The sequence below is a fragment of the Phyllostomus hastatus genome, unplaced genomic scaffold, assembly GCF_019186645.2.
Source record: "Phyllostomus hastatus isolate PE091 unplaced genomic scaffold, TTU_PhHast_1.1 phas_contig_58, whole genome shotgun sequence".
NCBI classification, from domain to species: Eukaryota; Metazoa; Chordata; class Mammalia; order Chiroptera; family Phyllostomidae; genus Phyllostomus; species Phyllostomus hastatus.
The window spans coordinates 37,517,930-37,541,890 of NW_025333916.1; the positions used below are offsets into that span (position 1 = coordinate 37,517,930).

A 23,961-nucleotide genomic window follows, 5' to 3' on the forward strand; every position below is an offset into this window, starting at 1 on the left:
ATATACATTTTTCAGCTGTTAGCCTGTTTGATTTAAAACTGGATTCTGGGGAAAGTGGAACCCCACCTTAAAAGACAATTGGTAAAATGGAAGGGAAAAAGTTACTATGTAAGTGGATTTAGACTTTGAAATGTTGTAGTAATATTGGTGTTATTATTTTGCAAAATATTTTCACATATATAAGAGCCCTTCAAACTATTTCCATATATATTATTTTACTTGATAATCAAAGTAAAGAAACTTCCACTTTATGTAAGAAACTAAGATGTAGAATAAGAGATGCAAGTCACATTTTCATTATAATCAGCAATAAAAAAATTAAAATAATTGTTGTAGCAGTAATAACAATAATGTGTACATTTACTGCCAGATTTAACTTTCTAAACTACCTGAAGTGGATTTATCTTACTTATAACAAATACAATACAGTGACCCTAACCAAAAATACTACCAAAAGAAAAAAACCTCAAAAAGCATCTTTTAAAACAGTGATGCCAAATAAACCCAATGAAAATGCTAGAAAATGTCAGAAGACAGTTTTCCATCGCTATGAGAGTCTCATGCTTTGGACAGTGGAGGTAACGGAGGCCAGCGGGACAGCCCTGCTCCAGGCAGCGCTGAGAGCCGTGAGGTCCTCCCAGGGGAGGAAAGTCAGCCACACACCGGCCGATAGAAACGCTTTCTGCCCCACAGCAGTGCTTCTCCTTGAAGTCTGTCTTCTCAAATGTCAGTCCAACCACCAGATTTCTCTTGGTTAGTGCTTTCCCAGTGTCCTTTTTTCCATCTTTTCATTCAGCTTTGCATGGTCCTTATGTAGGTTTTAGGTGTGTCTCTGGTAAACAACATCCAGCTTTATGGTATTTTCTCTGTTCCAGAAATCTCTCTTTTACCTGAGAAGCATCATACATTTATGTGTATTACAGTTACTGGTACAACTTTATTTTACTTCTTTTTTAACCTATCAGGTATCTTCTTTGTTTCTACTTATTTTTTTTCTCCTTTCCTGCCTTCTCTGGGACCAGTTGGGTTTATTTATTCTCCTTTATTCCTTCTAGTGACTTGGAAATTAAATATTCTACTTTCTTTTAGTGATCAATGTAAAACATGTAAAAAAGCACATGACTAAGGCAGCCTGTTAAAATCTCCATCTTCTTGTTGAAGAATACAGGCACCAAACTCTCAATTTCTAAATCTCATCATGATTTTCCATCTCTCACCTTAAAATTAAAAACTTACCAGTCACACTGAAGGTGTGATAAGAGCTGATAAAATAACCCACAAAACAAAACAGAAAGACAAAGAGTGTTGTTTAAATTTTTCTAAAGTTAAACTCCTTTCATTATTCATTTTTATGTATTCCTATTGGTCACCAATGTCACACCATTTTTCATGAACATCGTTTCTTCCTGCAGGACTCCGTGTCCGTATTCCCAAAGGATCACTGCTGTTGTAGTCTGTTCAGGGAGAGCCTGTGCACAAAACCCCCACTCACCTTTCGTATAAGGAAATTGTCTGGCCCTGACCGGTGTGGCTCAGTGGGTTGGGCATCGTCTTGCAAACCAAAGGGACACTGGTTCAATTCCCATCAGGGCGCACACCTGGGATGCGGGCCAGGTCTCTGGTTGGGAATGTGCAAGAGGCAACTGATGGATGTTTTTCTTGCACATTAATGTTTCTCTCCCTCTTTTTCTCCCTCCCTTCCCTTCTCTCTGAAAATAAATAAAATCTTTTTAAAAATTAAGAAAAGAAAATCATCTGTTTTTTTCCACAATGAATAATAACTTATGAAACTTTTCTCATATTTTGAAAACATGAGCCCATATTTTCTTGGACATTAATATGCTCAGGAGAAAGTTACAGTCTAATTGTTTTCACATATTGGGTAGCTGTCAATTTTTCTTTCCTTTGTGGTTGTTTCTGTAGGATTGGTTATGTGTCCGTCGTGAGCAATAGGTGCCCTGTGTTGAGGTGTAGGTAGACTTTCATTTTTCCTGTTTGAGACTCGGGGTGCCGCCTCAGCCACAGAGCACACGTTCTGCTCCAGGCCCACAAGATGTTTGACCATATCCCCTTTGCTTCTTTCCTGGTGTTTCTGTTCCATCTTTCTCAAACTTTCATGACAAGTATGTTGAATATTTTATTGTACCTCCTGTGCCTCCATGTCTCTGTCATATTTTCCATCTTTTATCTTTCTGTGCTGTTTCCTGGGTTATTTCCTCACAGCCATCTTACCCTCTTGAGAATAAGTCTTGAGTATAACTCTTGAGTTTTTAATTTCAATAACCACATTTTAATCTCCAGAGAGTCTATGTGGCTCATTTTTAAAATGCATCTGTTATTTTCTTTTAACTGCCCATTTATTATGGACACTAACTCATCTTTCTTAATTCCATCTTATTTTATAGGCTATTTCAAATTGATATAATATCTACAGACCTTGTGCTATTTCTACTATCTGTTATGTCTGTTGAGTCTTCCTTATAAGGTCCATTGTCTTAGGTAGTTTGTAGTTTTGTCTCTTTTTTATTATGAGGTCATTTTCAGTGGAAATGGCTTCCCCACAGCTGGGACATGCCCCTCACCCTATGATGTAAAGTATCATTTGTAAGCAGTGTTGTTCTTCCTTCTGCCAGAGCCTCAAGGATTTGCTGTGGTTTTTGAACTGATTAGTAATCCTGCAACTTGAAATTTGCATGATGAAGCAGATCATGTAATTTCAAACCCAACACCCACATTTAGAGTTTGAATTTATCATTTGAGGTTTATTGGTACTTCCCTGAGCTACTGTATGGAGTTCTACTCTCCTTTGCATGGAGGACACAGCCTTTTGAAGCTTCTGGTTTTATTCCGGGGTCTCAGTCCCAGCTGCCTACCTCTTGTAGACCCAAGGTCACATCTTCTTCCCCTGTGGGCATCAAAATCCCACCCCCAGTTGTATAGCTTGTGTTCAGTCCTAGGACACTCCTGGGCCAAGCACACAGCTTCGGTTCCTCGGGCACCAAGCTTATTCTTTGTTTCTGACTCTTGGGAACTTCTTTTAGGGTTCATCTTAAGATAGTGAGTGTTCTGAGTAAGCACCTATTGAGTTGCTACTATCTGCAGAGCACTGTGCTGCCTGTGGGAATACAAACACTGGTACAACGCGGTCACTGTTCTCAATCAGCTCTTCCTGTGGCTAGGGACAAGCATTTCAGCAACGAAATGTAATGTGGACAGGCTGTAAATGCCATGTGATGGATGAATGACCGAGGAACGGGGCTCACCCAGGGAATACAAAAGCAGCAGGTCAATTTTATAAATTATGATTGATTAAGATAAAGAAGTCTTTCTGTAGGAAATTCAAGTGCAATTAAATAAGCAAGCACACATAGTGTCTCCATGATATTAAATGTTACAAGTGATTATTGCTGCCATTCAAAAGTACAGTCCTTGGCCAACTAAAATGCCAAAGAAGGTATTTCTTTAGAAATATACAAAAGTACCTGTTTACATGATAACTTCACCATATTTTTCAGGCAGGATTTTAAGATGAGCTTTGTTTTTCTAGTAATAAAAGTGTGTTGCTCTGCCTCTATGACATTTATAACTTTTCTGAATGTTTTTATTTTATTGATACTTCACTTCATATAAGCACCTACTTATTTTCAGATACTTCATTTTATTTCTAAAATGGACACTAATGAAATTGTAAAAGCAATCTTCTTTTATAATTATTGCATTAAGTTATAAGTAATTTTGAAGTGAGAGACTACCAGTTGTGTTCAGTGCAAAATGTTAAAAAATAAAATAAGGAAAGAAGGAAGAAAACTATTTTTGGTGGAGGTATTTTTTCTTGTTTCTTTTCTAATCCAAACATAGAGCATCGGCATTTTATTATATTTTTATGTGGAGGATTTTTTCTGTTCTGAGTGAAGAACATTGACAATCATCCCACACCCTTCCTAGCAAACCACACTGCTCATTTTCCCCAGCACTGTTTCCAGGATAAGGTTTTCAGATAAATTTATATTCTTTCTCCTCTTACAGCTCCCACTACCAATCCCATGTTTGTCAGGGGGTGGATGTGGCATTAACATCCAGGAGCATTTCTGAAGGTCCCCAGTGAGCTCACTGTTAAGTAAGAGGCAATCGTAGGACACGAGACCCACTGAAGATCAGGAAAGGGAGGACACAGATTTGGGTAAATTCATGCCAGTAATTAAACCCTGGATCACCTGGACTGACTAGCCTGGGCTCATTTCCATACAAATAGCATCTTTTAAATAAATGCAAAAATGTTCTTTGCAATATTATTATTTATGTTTCATTAAGATGGTATAAATTTTTATAAACTTATTTTTGCATCTAGGAATTTATTTGAATTATTGACCCAAAGCAGAATAAATTGAAGTAAATTATCACGTCAAGGTCCAAGTTGTAATTTTTGTTTAGAGCTTCAAATCGAATCAATGTTCCCATTTTTCCTTAGTCAGATCTCTTCTATTTTAAGATCGTAGTCGTTTTTCTCCTCTTTTCCCCATCGTTGGTTTCTTTTCCTCCCCTCACATCTTCATCTCTCTGCTCTTCTTCCTCACATGTCACCATAGTTCAAGGTACTCATCTCTTATCTTCGATGTATTTTTCTTTACCAGCAATGTTGACCGGTCTTCGTATTTCAGCACAGTTCGGTCACTTTGCCTGAACTTAGTGATAGGAGTGAGAAAACTGAGGAAACTGCCTGCCTCCCTGACTTTGAGAACAATGACCATTTCTCATACATTCAAAAGCACTAGAAGGGCTTACTTTGAGGCATATGTGATGACCAGTCAGGACAGTGGATTGAATCTGTTGCATCCTGAATTCATTATGCTGAACCCAGTGCATGTCAGACCCACATGTCTTTAGTGAGGTGCTCCTAGTGTTTTCTTTCTAGGGGGAAATAGGAATGTGTAAGTTTTCCCGGACACCCTTCCATGTGTTCAGTAGGCACCTATGACAGTAGTTTCCTGGGCCACCGATGTGCAATGTTGCCCAGCATGTTGCAGGAGCCAAAAAAATTTCATATGAGTCTACCCAGATCTGTTTCAGTAAGTGACTAATCTCTGTTCAGAATATAATATATTCCTATTAGATAGCTTATTTTGCAAGATTATCACCACACATTATTCTAAAATTTTACACATTACAAAGTAATTATAAAGAAATTTTTCTAAATTTTATAACTTTAATAATAAGTCTGTGTAATAACTAGATAACATTTTACCTAAATGTGATATGGAATCTGAACTAGCTTAAAATTTCTCCTCAAGTAGCAAGGTTTTTGTATTTTCTGCCCTTAACATTTTCATTATCATATCTATTGATAACTTCTGCGTACAGACCCAAAATCACCAATTTCAATAATTTTCTCTTAAACAAAAACACTAATCCTAGTCAATTAGGCTGCAAATACATATTATCTTAATTTACTGAAATCAAACCAAATGCTGTCATCTTCTAATAGATGGCTGTAATATTTTATTTGAATCTCTCCTTTGTATACTTTATTTTAGCTTCTCCTCCAGAGCATAGATCTGATTGGGGTCTGTGGTATTAATATTATCAGCAGCAGCGTGCATTAAACGATAATGATACAAGCATCCTCAGATGGGTGCCTTCCAGCTCTGTGACCCTCCAAGACAATGCATATTCAGAGCATTAAAGGGCATCTTACATATTTAATTGCACCCCCCCCCCAATCCAAACCCTGCTCTTGGGAGGAGGCCTGGGAGCCCAGACACAAATCTGGCCCCTCTGCTGTTCCTGGCAGGGAAAATGATCTCCAGACCCCCACTGTGTGCGCATCCCGCTACTAGCCAGCAATTCTGCACCTGGCAGCCCCTGAGTCCAGGGCAGTTCGTGTTCCCAGACTGCTCTGGGAGAAATCAGAGAAGGTCCTAGGAGAATTAGAGAGGATAATTAACTTGTAGAAAGTCTTACAGCTACAGGGGTTTGATGCTGGACCACTTGGCTGGTTCTTTAAACTCACCTATCCACCTCTCGTTTTATATTATAGAATCCCATTTAATTGTTATATTGGCATTTAACATATTGCAATGCTTATATTTTCAAGAATAAAGCAAACCCAAGGCATCCTTCAAAATGATTTCATTAACAGACATTTTTCTTTACCAAAATTTTTTTAAACATAATTTCAGGTCTATTTTAAAAGATACACAAACATAACTTACATTTACCATAAAAACTTAATTAATTTGTCTTTAATCTGTAACAATGATGCCAACATAATACAACAAGGTTTGTCACCTGGTAGGTGCCCTCAGGGGAGGATGGAGCCCACTTGTTTAATCTTGGAACAATATTGGTTCATCTTGTGGTTTTAAGTATCATTAAGAAACTTAACAGAATACACAAAATGACAATGGATTTTTTCCCTTTCTCTCTCTCCCTAGCAATGTAGCAAAAAGGCCTCTGCTTCTCTGCTGTGGCTTCTGAAGTCCTCGGGCATCATTGCCAACCGGCCCTGGCCTCGGATCTCCCTCACGGTCATCACCACGGCCATCATTTTAACCATGGCCGTGTTCAACATGGTGAGTCTCGACTCCCGCCAGGCAGGGGCTTCTTCCTCCTGATGCCTGTCCTAGCGGAATTTTGAAACCTTTCCTGTAGTTTCTTTGGCAGCACCATTCACTGCCCTTTAAATTCAACACCCACTGCTGCAGCCGCAGCCCCTCTGAGAAGGAGGATACTTCTGATGGAAGCCACCCCAGAGGGGAGGCTCCTCCCAGCATTTCCCACTGTCCTGCTCCTTGTGGCTCTTGGCTGCAGAAAGGACACTGAGCCCTGAGGGCAGAGGGCTCAGTCCTGATGGTGCCAGAGGCCAGAGGGACTGTCAGCAGGATGATCACCAAGGGGTAACAGAGGCACCAAATCAAGGACAGTGCAGTGGCAGAGGTGTCCTGCTCTGGAGCATGAAAGTCCTCATAGCAGACATCAGCTCCTACCTGACCGGCTGTGTGATTTTGGAGAGTTTTTATTAAACTTCCACAAATTGCCTTTTCCTTTCTCAAAAATCAGAACTGATGCTTCTCTGCCAAGGTGGTTTTCAGGGTAAATGAGCTGATGTTTCTACCACACTTAAGATGGCACCAGGCATTTTGTAAATATTTAACCAATGGTCTCTCTTACTGTATTGGTATTATCATGGCTGGTATGTTCTTAAAAATAGGCAGGTAGGCAATCAATGCATGTTGAAACACATCCTTGTCATTATTCTGACATCACCATCATCAGCCATAAAGCATGATGTTTCAGCGTTGGCTGCTTTACTGGGTAGGGGAACTGCAGGGTGTCGTGAGGATAGTCCTTGCCCTCCAGAAGCATAAAGTCAGGTAAAGAAAATAAAGTTTATGTATTAAAAGATAACACCTAGTATTTAGAAATGAGACAGCATTCACTCTACTAAAAACATATTTACTGAGCATAAATGTGTGTCTGGTACATCACTAGAAGCTCAGAACCCGAAGACAATTCTCTGCCTTCCAGGCATCACAGTGCAGTCTAGGAGACAGACAGCAGGCCTGCTGAGCTCAACTGCAAAGGATGGGTAGAAGGAGTTCGGGAGATGGTGGATGAGAGATGAGAAGGAGAGGAGGCATTTAACTTCTAGGACTAAAAATAGGGTAGGCATTTGGGTTAAAAAGTAGTCAATTATAAGGCTGAAGAAGTAGATAAGGGTCTTGGATGTTTACATGGGTTCAATTCTTAACATTATACTATAGAGAGAACAGCTTCTCCTCCTGACACACACCTGGAGATTCCGGTGAGGGTGATGCCAACTAGAAGCCAGACGGGCTGGGTCACCAGCTGCAGGGTCAGGATAGATCTGCTTCGCTCTTCCTTGAAGCCGATCTTAAGGACACTTGCAAAGTGGGTGTGCGAGAGATGCCACAGCTTGCCCTCTCCTCCTACTTCCTGCCCTGTGAGGAGGTAGGTATGTGGATTCCTCTGTGTCCTTTCACATGGTCAACTAGGGGACAAGCATGCTGGCTCACCACACGTCCCAACTGTCTCTGAGAGCTCCCTTGAGAAAGGACATGAGGCCGGGCTCTAAGGTGGGCCTCCCCAGACGAGGGCCAATGAAAAGCATGACCTCTGCCCCCCTGCATAGTCTCAGAGCTCAACTCAAGAGAGAGGCTTGCCCCTGAAAGTAGTTAGAACTGGTGGTGCCTGAGGGCAGAAGGCTCAGCAGTCAAGCACACACAGCCAGTGGGCTTTCCAAAGGACCTCCTGGCCTTTGGTTTTTGTTCCTATGTGGAGGTGTCTTGATGTGTCAAGTTCACCTTGGAAAGTCCATTGTCCTGGGCCCCATCTTGCTCTTCTGCAAAATTAGTGGGTGATACTATGCTATTCTCCCCTCCTCCTGGCCATACACAGTACCCGAGGCCTGTCTTTCTACTGCAGGCATGATGACACCTCCCCTCAGGGGTGGAGCCCATCTTCTAGGTCTCAGGCATTCCTGGACCATGACATGATTTGCTTCCAACAAAAGCTTAATCCACACTGGCAGACAGCTGGAAAACTGTGCCACATCGGGACCACAAGGAACTCCAGCTAGAACTACCCTGTTTTAGAGGGACTTTAAAATGCAAGGACCCAAGTAGTCAGTGCGCCCAGACCTGCAGGTTTTCTGTGTGAGGACTCAAGGGGATTTTCACTGTGGCTCCAGGGCTGTCATCGGAGCACAGGCAGGGAATGTGAGATAGGGACACAGGACTGAGACGGGGCTTTCCTGGAAGTTTGTCTGCACATGTTTTAGTAGCCATTAGGATACTTAACCTTTCTGCACAGGCAATGTCATGGTTATTGCAAAGAGGAAGAAGAAATACAGAGGCAAAGGGCAGGGAGGGACGAGAGCCTGTAGAAACTTGAGTGCAAGTCCTAAAATGCACTCCTCATGTCCCGCTTGGTAACATGCAAGTGTGCATTATCTCTGCTGCTCCCAGACCCAGGAGAGCAACCAACAAGCTCCAAGAGGAGTTTGGGAAATTAAAGCTGCAGGAGACAGCTGGGTCAGAAGTAAGCTCCACCATGAAGGAACCAGGACAGAAGCTCTTAAGGACCACAGGGCTCACTAGCTCGAGTTCTGAGCGATTCCAACAGACACTGTGTTCTGTTGCCCTCCAAGGGGTGACTGCCACAGTTCCCTTATAATTAAACATTCTTACCCCTCAAGAGTGTGTCACTCACCTGTGAAGGTACAGAGCGAATAAAACACACTCTCTGAAAGCTGACCTCCTCCGTTGGCAGCGTGTACCAGTTGTGAGAACAAGATACTTAGCACAACATCACACACTTAAGAGTAAGGGTTTTTTTTTTTCCTGTTTTTTCTTGGGTCCCAGGAAAGTGCCTTTCATATAAGGGTTGGCTACTTAATAGTTACTGAATGAAAGAATGAATGAATGAACAGTTAAACACACAACCCTTTGAGAAACTATTTATGTTTGTAAAATCTGGTTTGACCTTAAAAAACCAGGATTATCACTTAACTTTTTAATGACAAAATCTAAGTGTGAAACAAATCTGATTTGGAAGCTAATTTTATTTCACATAGGATAATTAACAATTGACGGGCAGTTAGGTCACTGTCCACATGTTTCATGAGCTGAGCATTGAGGAGATATATTTTTTACAGTAACTGTGATCCCTTAAGAGAGAAGAAATACATCTTCAGTACCAGAAAGATGACTTCCAGAGCCACTTTTTTTCTCACAAAGAAATTCATTGCCAAGCGAGGTACAGAAGTCCGTGGAAGTCAGGCTTAAACTGTGATGGGTGATGTCTGATAAAGGAAGGAGATAAGGGTTTGCTGTGCGTCCTGAGCGACCCTCTGTGGCAGTCCAGGCTGTGGGGCAAGAGATAAGCAAGATTACCTTTTCTGGGCCTGTGGTGGAGAGGGAAAGGAAATCAGAACCACTTAAGCAGGTGCCTGCCCCACCAGTGCAGGGAAATGATATTTTCCATGGTAACCAGAGCCCTGAAATGAGTGGTTCTCTTCCATCAGATGCTCCCCTTATATTTATTTCAAAGAGTTATCATAAAACAGTATGAAATCTGACCATTGGTACAGAGAGGAAATAATTTTCCCTTACTAGGAAAATTTGAGCTTCCTTATAATTTCTTACTAATCACAGAAGGAGAAGGGTTTGTTCGTGAAGGTGCCGGCATTGGTCACATCTGAGGATTTACAGAGAATGTCCTCCTGAGTTACGACTACATGAGGCAGACACAGGGTCCTGTGTCCCCAGACACACTGTAAGGTGCTGTGACTACCCCTGGGCCATCCATGTCACCATGGGTGCTGATGCATCAGACACTGGCTATTCCAAACTGAGCGTGGGTGAGACACCATGCAAGGGAAGTGGGCTCCCAGGTCACACACCCACGTTCAGAGCAGAGGACACCTACATTTTAACAGCACTTAAGGGGTCAACAGGAACAGCATGGCTTTTAAAATCTCAATATGCAATGATAATACAAATGACAAAATATCAGGTCAGTTTTATTTAATATAAATAAATTTTTGTGAGGCCTTAACCAGCCATTTTAAATGCCTGATGTTCACCCATGTGACATCAAACACCCCGATAAGAAGTGGAGGAAAAGCATCACCCAGTTTTTTATCAAATATGGACAGTTTTTATCAAACTGCCAGTGACCTACGTGCTTCATTCCATTTTAGTTTCCTGCTGACTGTTCAAAATCATGTGTGAGAAGCTCAAATCCTCTGCCATTTTTTCCTGACATTTTGACTGTGTCATCATGTGACTGTCCGTATCAGTCTGCAATCTCTCATGAGAAACTTCACAGAGAATAAAATCACTAACACAGCTTTATGGATCATACAGACGGAGTTGGCAACGGGTAGTCTATTTGGACTCCTAATTTCCCCCAAATGACAAATGCAATGATGTCATCAAGCATAAAATAATATTAAATTGCACACTCATCATGTAATCCTACTTGAGTAACATAATTCTGAGATGTCTTAAAATTTCCTGATAAATGTAAAATTTGGAAATAAAGGTAGAATTTGTGCTCATTAGCTCTTTATTAGGATACCTTGTCTGGGATGAGGATATAATTTTCCCAATTATGACAAAGTTTGTAGGAAGTCAAATTGGTCTAGAGAGGAGTTCGCCAAATAATTATGATTATTACAGATTCACTCTGCGGAGAAAGCTGCGGCCATTTAACCTGGGAGAGGGGAAGCGAGAGATGTAAAGGATGACATGAGTTTGTTATTTTAAAGTAACTGAGAGGACAGTGTGGGAGAAACAGATTCAAAATTGTAGTATGATGCCATGTAGAATGGAGAGTTTCTTGATTTGGGGCGTAGTTAGTAAGTACTAGAGACAGTTAGCAGAAGGGGGTTAAGGAAGCATTGCTGGGTATAGTGATTGCAGTTCTCTATTGTTTTTCAAATTTAAAGCATCATATTTATTATACAGCCTCATTGCAAGACAAAATTTTCACAGGACATACTTCTACTCATTGTACAACAAGAATTTATTTTCTTCTCTATAAGATGATATAATCAAGGCATTTTTGGTAATAATTTTAAGATTCCAGGTGCTTCAGACTAGTAACATACAAACTAAAATGTTTCCTTCTCATGGTCATTTCTTGATTCTTTAGTATTTAAACCCATTTTATTTGGGAACTAGTAAACCTAAATTTGTAGCATTTTGGAACCCAGTGTTTGCCAAGCTATTATGCAGTTCAATTATTTTTTAATATAGCTTATTTTTAAAAAATAGCATATTTATAGTTCAACCATGGGTCTGACATTTGACAAATTCTTCAGTAGGGAATAAAGAAATCTACTACATTTCTTTGATTTTTCAAATCAGCATTTTAATTTTATCACATGATATAATGGGTAGAAACACTGTATCTAGTACCATTTTGGAATCTGAAGAGGAAATAAAAATAGAGTAAATAGATGCCTCTGTCTACCTAAGTAAATTAGAAATATTTGGCAAGAACTCTGCCGTCAAAGGAAATAAACAAAAAGAAGAAAGCAAACAAAAGCAACCACAGAAAATGTACAGGTAATTTTTATTTTTTCAACCTTGACTATATCGTATATGGCAAGCCCTATGCAGAAAATGCCACCTAGTTCTCTGGTTGATATTAATTTCTTCTTCTGAGGGGAAACCAGTCCCAGCAATTCTCTGGTCTGTCTTTACTAAACATTCCTCTGACCCTGAGCTATGGTGCAGAAAGTGACTGATCCTCTGTCACTCGAACAGGCTGTACTATAGCTTCTCTGAAAAGAGAGAGACAGGGACAGAGACAGAGGGAGACAGAGTAACAGACAGAGACAGACATACAGCGAAAGGGAGACAGAGAGAGAGACACACACACACACAAATCAAATTTATCCTATCTTGCTAACAGGTTGACACTGTCTTTCTGGGTGCTGATATTGGTGGCCATTGCATAACCATTAATCATCTTTATTGTCTCAGGATTACTTTTTAAAAAAAATTAGGGCCCTGTTTTCAACGGTGCTTAGAGCATCTATCCTCTGAATTTTAATCCCCTGTGATCCTGAGCTGACAAGCTCTCACAAATAATAGATAAGATGTTGATACCAGTTATTGCATTTTACCCATAAAATTCTCTTTTTTTTTCATGAAATCAAAAACTCATAAAACTCCATTGACTCATTTAATGTTTGAACCAAGATGGTGAAGATACTGCAAACACATTCTGAAGGCTCAGATTTCAGGGCAGAGAGTTGAGTGTCTGTGTGTGTGGTGACAGCAACCTCAGATGTAATTCTAAACCAGCCCTCTGCCCTGGGCTTTGCACATTTTTAATTTAATATTTCATAGAGGGGCTTGTGTGTTCTTTAACATCAGTCCTGCAGTTCTGTAACTCACTCTTAAGTGTATAGCACAACCATAAACAGTCATTTACTTATTTAGTAGAAGTTCCCCGAGTTTCAAAAGCAGAGGAAGCTCCCAGCACCTGAGGCATAGATGCTGGGTTGCACACGTAGTCCTGCTCACGTAGTCCTGCTCACGGTGCGGAGGAACACAGGCACTAGTAAACTCAGCGCCACCTGCTAACCCTTCCTTCTCCTTTGTGCTAATGCACTGAAACACACACGTTTTCTTTGCAGTTTTTCCTGAGTGACTCAGAGAAGACAATCCCTCCATCTACCAATACATCAAATGCGAGTCATTCTGCCTCAAATAATCAGGCAGTGATTCTGCGTGAGCAAAGCTTATTTTTTCTTCCGGTAAGAGCATCTCATTTGTTATCATGACTTTTATTGTTTTTCACCTACTTCATGTTGTGGCCTCCTCTTTCACACCTGTCCTAGACTTCACTTTTCTTCTTTGGTGTCAATTCCTGAGCAGGTCCTGACCACTTAAAAGCTGCCAGCCTTTCTTGAGAGGGGTCCCGGCCGACTGGCATCTGTTAGGCACGTTTGCAAAGCCCCGGTGTTGCTGGGAAGCACTCACAGATGACACTCACCTGTGTTCTCTTCACTGCTGCATTTTATAGCATGTATTCCAGCATTTGACATTCAATTACATGTCACTGAATTTCTGAGTCCCTTTCATGTAAATTTTGCAAATTGTTCCAGTGAGTTAGTGTTGGCTCCCCACAGTACTGTGATGACAGGGCCACATCTCCATTTGCTACAATACTGTCCAGTGATTATATCCTCAGATTACCCTTACTAACTGACTGGCTTTAGCCAACATCCAAAGAGCCTAGATTCAAATTTCAAAACTGAGTGACACATCAGTGTTTTCAGTGAAAAGAAGTAAGTCTGTTATTTACTGTTTCATAACTTTTTCTTCCATGGATTGCTTGTGCAAAAAATATGTATTTTAATACTCTCCTTTTCATTTTATCAATAATCATCTAAAAGTAGCATAAATTATTTACATTTACTTTCTGTCTTTTTTGAGGTTGTGAAGTGAATATTTTGGGCACTGAATTCGGTAATTTAATGTGTATTTTTAAAATGTCCTACCAGTTTTTTAAACTCTGTTAACAATAGTGATAAAGGAGATTTCTTTTCCTCCTTCCCCTTTTGCTGACTTGTTCTATTGATATTTGGCTCTGATACTTTGTTCCCGTTTTGCCATTTCAGTTTGCTGGGAAGTTCACAGCTCTGTTTACAGAGAGTAGGGGAGTCTGGCCTTCTTGCGAGGCCAGGGCTTTTGCAGAGGCAAGCTGGCCAGGGTCCACAGGAATGTCCTTGTGGGCTCACAAAGTGAGGGTGGCGTAAACTTTGTCCCTTCCCTTATCTAAGGGGTCCTGGCCTTCACTTTAGGCATTCAACCTCATTGAGGATCAGACACCGTCTTTTCTATGTTAGTTATGTGAGTGGTCAAAGACAGGTCTCGTAAGGATTTATTGGCTGTGATCACGCAGTGTGTGATGTGGAGTTGCCCCCTTTGGGGAAAGATTTTAACTGTGTGATCTGGCTCCTCCTTGAGTGGATGGCGTTAGCAGACCTGGTCCACAGGACAGTGGGGGGAGAGTGCCTCCAAGCTGTCCTCGTGTGACATTCGCAGGGCACTTTAAGGTTAACAATTTAAAGATGCATTTTCATAGGAGAGAAAAGCATAGCTGGCAAAGCATTTTTTTCCATCAGCTTTCCCCATCCAATATTTTTGGGTAGAACAACTCACCATGCTTGGCACCGCTAAAGGCAATAAGGTGATCATTCTGAATTTCATTGAGGTAAATCTATATGATATCTTATTCTCAAAAGAAGCAAATCATTAGAACCCCAAGATAGAGAAAGGTAACATTTACTCAACCTTAAAAATCCTGAAGAAAAAAAACCCACAATAGTCTCTTTAAAATCTAGACCACACTTAGTCAACAGGCCACTATTGTTCTAATAATAAGTCCTCAGGAAGAAGATCACGGTGAGCTTTGCCAAGGAAACCCCGCGTGCTCACCTACAGTCTGTACAGAAACTGCTGTATTAACTTGCAAGTTTACGGGTCCCAGAGGAGCTCGTAACACCGCAGCTTCCCCCTTAATACATTTTGAGGAGCATTAGGAAAGCCGTCTTGTAGATGAGCACAGAGTACGCCTCACTCCTCTGCAACCCCGGCTCCTGTCATACCCGAGGCTCACAAGGGCGTGGGGTGGGGGGGCCTGTCCTCGCTGCTGTGGGCGGTACAGAGTGACACAGCTGCCTAGTGGTGATTTATAATAGTCACCAAACATCATAGTCACAGACATGCTTTTTATCCTGCTGTACTAATTTTGGAAATAAGTGTTTATGTGTCAACAATAAACGAGAAAGTAAAGGAGAACTAGCAATCTAAAAGTTAAAGTTTTAAAATAAATTCTGTTATTTAGTTACATCCAGCCATTACAAAAGATGTTGTAGGAAATTTTAATGATACAGAAATATATATTTATGGTAAGTTATTAGTTCAAAAGTATTATTTAAAGACAACCAAAACAGTATAATCCCAGTTTTCTAAAATAAGAGTACCAAGACCAATAATAAATAACAAAAAAAAAAAGGCTGGAAAATATAGACAGAATAATTAATAGGCTTAGGTTGGATTTGGGGAATAATAGAAAATCCTTATTATTATATGTTTGCTTGGTATGTTTCCTATTTTTTAACGTCAGATATGCAATTTGTGTAGCAGGAAAAAAGTAAATTTAAAATACCCAGATTGATTTTAAAATTTTAAATCAATCATAAAGAATCTTTGCCATGTGAGCACTCTGTATTCTACAAGGCATGTATAGCATTTCATCAGAAAATACCCTGTGAGGCAGATACTGTTGGAATTTCCATTTTCTACATGAGGAAACTGAGGCCAAAGGAGACTTGAGTAAATTACCCAAGGTACCAGTGGCTGTTTCCTTGGCATTAAAATGCAAGTTAATTTCATTGATTAACTATGTCAAAAATGCTTCCAACTATATTCACTAATATTCACTTAGTTAATAGTAACTAGCATGTATGCGTTCATTTAATAAACATAAACTCATAGAGACAGGAAACAGTATGGTGGTTGCCAGAGGGAAGGGGGTAGGGGATGGTAAAAGGCAAAGGGGGTCAAGCATTAGCTAGTATTAAGTTATATTTTAGTCATTAAATATTAACGATTAATAATTTAAATATTAACACATCATAATACAACTATTGACTACTAGGTATAGTAACTGTATCCAAACTGTGCACAAATAAAGTTGCTAGGAGTTATACCCTAACAGAAGTCAGCTCAGGGTCCTGCAGCCGGCCGCACTCTCCCTGCGGGCTTCCTTACTCAGCAGAGACAGCTGATCTTCAGGGCTCCCCCCACCGGCCTTCCAGAGTTACTCCCCACATTCACACATCCCTCTGTCCCTGTCTTCAGGGTCCCACCCTGACTTTAATTAATTTCCAGAATGCCTGTGTGTGCACGGCCTTCAAGAGTTCTAGAAAGGTGTTTTGAATAGAAAATGGACTGAATGCCTACTTTCCATTAACATGCGTAGTTTCATAGCCATTCCTGAACTCTGGAAGCTTTTTAAAAAAAGAAGAATGAATCTTAAAATGTGAAACGATAGGCAGGTTTGTGTAGGTATTGGCTGTTCCATATTTTAAACTAGGAGTATCACAGAAAACCGTTACAATCCTATCTGCCCCCTCTGCCACACAAAAAAAAAAAAGAAAGAAAGAAAGAAAAGAAAAGAAAAAAGAAAAAAAAATACACAAGTGCACCCTGATATGCAGGTTCATATAAGTGGCTCCTTATTCTGCTTTTCATTTGATTAGGCTGAACTGGTCAATAACTTTCATTTTAATAATAGTTTTCAACATAATTTTAGCAGCAGAATCCTTTTAAAAGCCAAACCTTACAAGAGCCCAATTTATAGCCCTAAGGGCAGACCCTGTGTGGAGAAGGAGACAACTGGACAGCCGCTGCAGCCCCGTTCTGGGCTCCCCTCCTGCCCCAGCAGCAGAACTGATGCGCTGATGTCAGTGGCCTTCCAGACTGCGGACTGCAGATGACCTTAGGTGGGGAAATAACAGTGAGAGCCAGAGTGACAAGAATAAGCAGTTTGTACACGGTTTAGTTCATACAGTGAGACTGAAATGGAGCAGCTTATAAAGTGGGCTATTTTTAAAAACAGGGTTTATCAGACATCAGTCAGGTCTCTGTTTTATTAAAATTATTAAAAATGTTTCGTTCTGCCTCTGTTCCAGGGATGCTAACATAATAGCATAACTCTTTGTCCATAAAACCATCGTATTAGCCACAAAAGGCTTTGTGAGAGTGACAGCTGTTTCCAGGGCTTGGGCTCCAGGCTTTACTTGTTTGTCTAGTGGCCTACACGGTCACCCCCATTTTACAGATAAAGACACCGTGACACAGGCAAGCTAGGTCACTGGCCTAAAGTAAGTCAGCTAACAGGTGAGGCAGGGTGGACCGCAGGGGTATCCTGACTCGATGGTGTCCATGGTGGTCAGCAGGGAAGGCAGTGCTGGCACAGGCTGGCCTGCGCTGCTCTCTATGGACTGAACGGAGAGCAGGTGCCTGCTTCTCCCTCACACTTGGTTCCTCCCATTCTTCTGGCACCTGTCCACTTCCAGGGCATTTGTGACTCGCCCTGGTCAAAGATTTTAGTTTTTGAAATCCTTTCTGTTTCGGATAGTCTCTCTGAGACACAGTGCCTCCTTTAATGAAATGCCCGCATTCTCTTATTTTTAATGGAACTATCTGTAATGATTTATATCCTCTTAATGAATTAAAGAATTGAAAGGCCAAAAGAAGAGTCTGCATATTATAATTTTTTAACTATGTAAATGTATTTTCATTTTCAAGAAGTAAATGACATTAGCTTATAATGACGTGTCTTCAATATTGATTTTTTTAGAATTATTTCCATTTGGAAATATGCATGGTGATTTTTATTAAAGATGCTAAGCTGGGTCAGCAAGCCATGTGATAGTTCTTTTCTAAGTCCAGTGGGTGCAGGCATTTACCACTGCTGTGAAGGGGAGACCAAGGCATTTGCTTTCCCAGCAAGTCTGTGAGTTGGCCAGTGAGCCTGGTGCGGGTCCCCAGTCTCAATTCTTATTTCAGCGCTTCTCAGAAGAGACTCTAAGTATTGACCCGACATGTTCTCCTGTCCCAGTACTTTATATACAGCTGCATCCTGGGGCTGATATCCTGCTCGGTTTTCCTGCGGGTGAATTACGAGTTGAAGATGTTGATCATGATGGCAGCGCTAGTGGGCTACAACACCATCTTCCTGCACACGCACGCCCACGTCCTGGATGACTACAGCCGCGTCTTGCTGGAGAGGTAGCCTGCTTCCTCGTCCTTCTGCTCGCCACAGCTCTTTCATGGGTGCCAACAGCGTGAGTGTGCTGAGTGAATGCAAAGTAGCCACAGCATTGTCATTGAAAGTCACAGTGAGAGAGTTTCTTTGAAGCGATGGTTCAGAAGATTGATGTGGGGTTTTTTATTTTTATGATTGATTTTAGAGAGAGAGAGGACAGGAGAGACACATTGGTTTGTTGTTCCACTTATTTATGCATTTATGAGTTGATTCCTGTATGTGCCCTGACCAGGAATTGAACCTGCAACCTTGGCGTATGGATTACACACAATATGTATTATCATAAATACTTAGAAGATAGGAAGTGATTTAGAGAGACAGTTTTGTTGTAATCTGTGCTATATTGATAAGAACAAGGTAGGGTTTCTCTCCTTAGCCTTGCTGATATTTTTCTGAATAGCAATACTCTTCTGTTGGGGGTGGCTGAATAGTTTTCCGGTGAGGGGGCTCTCCTGGGCATTGTGGGATATTTAGTAGCATCCCTGGACTCTACCTACTAGATACCAGACATGATACCTTCCCCCAAAGCCATGACACCAAGAATTCCCCCAGACATTGCTACATGTACCCTGCAAGGTGAAATGCCCCCCCTCAAGTCCAGGATAACTGTATCAATATACATAAAAATACTGGAAACTATGTGGACATATTCACAAGCCATAGTGCTAAATTTCTCATGGGAAGGGTCCTAAAACCCCCTTGTATGGAGGGAGTACTACTATCACTGTGACAATTTTCTGTTCTGTGAAGAAACTGAGTCCCCAGAAAAGGTATGGCTGTGTCTCCTCTCCCAGCCTTAGGACTGGGTACTGTGAGGTCGGTCCTGTCAGGGCCACTCAGTCGGGTTCATACACGGTTTCTTGTGATCAGGTTACTCCCATGGGCTTATAATGCATATTGATTCCCTGCTTGAAAAAAAAAGTGCTGATCATTATCCTGCATCTCACATGTTAATGGCAAAACAATGTTTTATATCGAGTGTCAGGTCTATTTCTGGACCCACCAGTCTTCCCATTTCTTCTATGAGCATGTTGCATAATGCTCCATGGTATTTCTATATTTCTCTTAGTATAAAATAAGTGCCTCGAATATTTGCACAGATTTTTTGCTCCAGGAAGATGGTATGTGTTGTGCATGGCCATGTACCTCTCCTTTGGAGGCCCTGTGCCAAGAACACTGTGTAAATGAGAAGCACAACTGCAAGGCATTCTCTTCATCTAATTTAATTTTCATCGTCCTCCACACCATGAAATTCTAATAATCTGCAATCAAGCCTAGGGTAGTGGAGTTGCAAAAATATGTAATTTTATTAAGGAAATTTTATGATTCCTTAGCCAAGATGAGAATGAAATCAGAAGTTAATTTTCCAATAAATTCTCAAAATCGCCCACCAAACATGCTTTAATATTTCTGTACTGTATCCAAAAAGCCTGCATTGAATCCCTAAGTAAATGCAACATTACTGATTTTCATGCACAGCTATCAATGCTACGAAATTTCCCTTTATTAAGTTTAAAGCCCCCAGATGTGATACACCCCCGTTTCAAAAGAAGAAATTAGATTAGCAAATTTCTGATGGGAGAGATTTACTTCTGGGGACCTGAGAGAGACGCCACCTGCAGCACAGAACAGTGACTAGGTTGATGAAAAGGCATTTTTACTTTCAGAGCCCTTTGCTTTCATTTAAGCTCTTTTCTGTTTGTTCCCTGGGTTTTGTCTTTATAATAGCCTTAAAGCTGGCTTAGGGTTGGGGGTGTTGCGGGCTGAAGTTAGAAGCCCCAGGGACCTGCCTCCACTTCCCACAGTAAGCCGGTATCCTCTGCCTGAGGGGTGCGCCTATCTCCCTGTTCCTAACCTTGACCTTCAGGTTCTGGCACTCCCAGGCCTGATTCCTGCATGAGCTGCCACAATACTTCCAGAGCATTCCTCCACCAAAAGATTAAATATTACTGACATAATATCTGATTTCCTCTAAAGTCAGTTTAAAACTATCCCCATATGACAAAGTCTTACAAGTGGAAGATTAGGACTCAGTCCCCATCTCTCAGCGTCCATGTGTGTTTGATACCACCCTGCAACTCCCGCCAGAGCCCAAACCCATCCATGTCAATGTTTTCTTTCTCTGCTGAGAGTCAAGAGGTTCCTCCATCAAACAACTGATAGAGATTTCCTCGTCCTTTTTCTGGTTTGTTTATGCTGACACAACTCTTTCAGGTATGAAACTGGGACTAGGATCCTTTAAACAAAAAAACTGATCTGAGATGGTGCCTTGAGAGTCGGCATCCCTGAGCCCCAAGCCAGACGTGCCCTTCAAGGAGGGACCTGGCTTAAGAAGTGCCAGGCAGCACCTCGTTTTCTGATCGATGGTGTCTGTGTCCTTGAAGTCACATGCTTGGTCCTTTTCCTTTTCTGACCCAATCCTGATCAATGTGTTTTTGTCCCTGCTTTCATTCCTGGTGTCCTAGCCCTTGCCCTGGTCTCCTTTCTGAGACAACTGCTTGTCCGTGTGGCATCAGTGTCCTTGCTACCCACCTCAGCCTCTGGACTGTCCTGTTATCAGCACTGAATGCTCCCAATAGCCCTACTGTGAGCTTCTGGCTTTTGCCCCTGGGTGTGCCTGAGGACTGAGAACCCCTTCCACCCTGGAGAGGTAGAGAGTACCCCCTGTGAACAGATCTGTTGCTTCCAATGTCTGCCTCCCCCTTCTCTGTGGTGCCTACACTGAGGACTTGAATAGATGCTCCTGAATCAAGGAATGAGCAGATCTGAATGAATGGTGTCCACACGGCCTAAACTGTGCCTGGCATCGTGTAAGTGGGGGCTCAGTAGACATCTAGTTAATGAATGAATTAAAAGCAGGCTGTGCTCCTGAATGATAGGAAGAACCTAAATACCAAATGTAATGAAATGCTCACCTCATTTGCTCCCCTGAAGAAAGGGGCTCCTTGAAGATGTGTCTTCTCAGGATTGGTATCAGTGGTGTCAATATCCTTAAGTGTCAAGAGAAAGTTTGGAGAGCACGTCTCTGTTTTTAAAGCATTGGCTGGCCATCTTCAGAATACATAGTTTGGACAGTGTCGTCCTGCGAGTTCACCATGACCATGTGACCATGTATCAGGGGCCTTTTGCAGACCAAATTTGACATTGATAATGGACAGGCCAACAAGGTGGTACAAGCCAACAGGGCATTTTCTGCCAACAGGGTTAGAAAAGAAAACAGGAGAAGTATGCACTAAAAAACTCCATATCAATGAGTAATTCAGAAAATGACATTAAACACATTCTTACAGATGCACAAATGTGGAAAGCCAGCTTTTCAGGAGGAGAAAAAGACTACTTTGAGATAAGGCGTCATTAAAAATCTGAAGTCTTGGCATTCATGATAACACAAAGAGACCTGAAGCACATGACTCTAAGTGAAATAAGTCAGACAGAGAAAGACAAATACCATATTTCACTTGCATGTAGTGTATAAAAAAGAAAACAAATAAATAAGCAAAACCAAGTAGAAATAGACCCATGGATTCAGAGAACGAGACGATGGTTACCAAAGAGGAGGGTGTGGGGAAGGTGGGAAAAGGGATAAAATAACTAAATAAGTAAGTATATAAATAAATAAAGGGCAAAAACTCAATATGAAATATACTTGACAAAAATTAGTTTCAACTCTAACATAGTAGTTTAGTTGAATGCAGTAGTTTTAACAATAATTTTGCCTTAATGACTCGACAGTGAAATAGTATTGCCATTATTTTTTTCTTTGCAAAGGAATACAGATCTCTAAAAGATGTTTTAACAGCTTTGGCTTACATTTCAGTTATTGATTTGATTAGAAGTCATATAAAATTTCAAAAATAAATCTGTTGGAATGGAGGCCAGCAACGTCCCAGTATGTAACCAGTACCTGCCAATTTTGGGATCCTGCTAGGTTACCTTGTGGTGATGGAAGTTCGGAAGTTTCTGGTATTTGGAAGGCCTTGAACAAGATGTTTCTTCATTCTTTGGCATTGCCAACAGCCTTCCATCTTGTCTGCAAGAATGAGATGTTTTGCTGTAGCAGCCAATAAGAGCCCCGTTTCCTGTCCACGACACTGTCTCCGGGAGGCTGCAGCGGTGCCTGTGAGGACACTGATGTTCTCCATGGTGATGGTGATATTGATGACCAGTGAGACTGCTGGAAGTTGTTTTTGTTTCAAAGACAAATGCTTGTTACAGAATCTGCGAGACATTGTCAGATTTTTCCTGGCAGCTTTTTCCTTGAAGAACTGAAAAGTTTCAAGGGATGAGTTTTGGGCCTCCAAGAAGGGTCTTGGAAACCCAGAAATGTGCTTTTAATTTTAAAGAGGTGTCGGGGATGGAGAGCTTAAACAGAGGGGATAAGCAGGAGTCCAGTACTAACCAGCTCTGTTTAAGCATTTAAGCCTCATAAAATAGATACATTGTAGACAGCAGTCATCCCTGTGTCCAGCATCATTCAGAAGCTCTGGATCATTTGCTGGTAGAAATGTCTACACAATTTCAACTTCTGGGTCAGCAGCAGCTTAGCAGCAAGGGCAATGACAAAGATGCTCAAGCAAACACATATCGTGGAGAGCTGTGAGTTAACCACCTTTGACGTGGAGTGTTCTGCTTTTGCTGTTTTTCCAGTGTCTCACGGAAAACTCAGTGGCTAGAATTCAAGGTACTGTGACATACTTTGACAGTGCTCTAACTTGGGATCAATTGGTGATACGTTCACTGACAGTCCTGAGGAAGAACCGCAGAATTCGTCACTGGGGAGAAGGCAGGAGGGCCGTGCAGTCTTCCTCTGGGGTGGACAGTCTGGGCGTGCTCCAGAGCACCTGAAATTTTGTAGCCTCCTCTTTTAAATTAAAAATGTACTTCAAATTTGCATTCAAACCCATAACATATCCAAGTTAATAAGAAAAGATACTATTTTCAAATTTCATGTCTCAGTTTGTCTTCCCCTTCTGAATCCTCCCCACCCCATGCCACCTCCAGAAAATAAGGAACACGCACGTTTCTCTGTGGCTGACATGCACTAGCAGGAGGGCTGGAGGTAGGTAATTTGAGATGCCTAATTTAACAAAAAAAAGCAAGTCATCCAAGGCCTGCTAAAGCTTTCTTTTTTCTATAAAAAGCAGCCATTAGTGAGCTATTTTGTTATCTAACCTAAAAAAGAAAATATCCTGTGATTTGGACCCACCTGCAGGAAGAAACTCAAATTTTAGGCTGTTTTGTTTTGCTTTGTTTGATTTTAGAATGAAGGGAGGAAGGAGAAAGATTTCCCAGAGCCTGTGCCCATGGACTGTGTAGAATACGAACTTATCACCCACTGTCTGATCTGTAATGCTAAAGCTATGCGTATCCCTTATTGTGTTAGTCTGTTTGCAGCCCCAGAATTCTGTTTGGCATTTATGAATACCGCTCTGAAAAGGCATGAGGCTTTGAGCCATTTGTCTTTGGATGACATTGGACCACCTTTTCTAGAAGATTGCACAGAATCCAGTGAATCTCTGTCCAGCCAGGGGGAGAAGAGAGTATCTGGAAATTCAACCCCTGAGGTTTCAGACCAGCATGGTT

General features: G+C 41.3%; 1 protein-coding gene across 1 annotated transcript in view; it reads left to right on the forward strand.

Annotated features, from left to right (window-relative positions):
• The window catches only part of ADCY2 (adenylate cyclase 2), a 350,931-nt gene that overhangs the window by 283,785 nt on the left and 43,185 nt on the right, over positions 1 to 23,961 (forward strand). Inside the window, exons 16-18 of the mRNA XM_045848376.1 lie at positions 6,432 to 6,569; positions 13,172 to 13,291; positions 18,172 to 18,341. Of these exons, the coding sequence (XP_045704332.1) occupies positions 6,432 to 6,569; positions 13,172 to 13,291; positions 18,172 to 18,341 (428 nt within the window). The remainder of the gene's footprint in view (positions 1 to 6,431; positions 6,570 to 13,171; positions 13,292 to 18,171; positions 18,342 to 23,961) is intronic.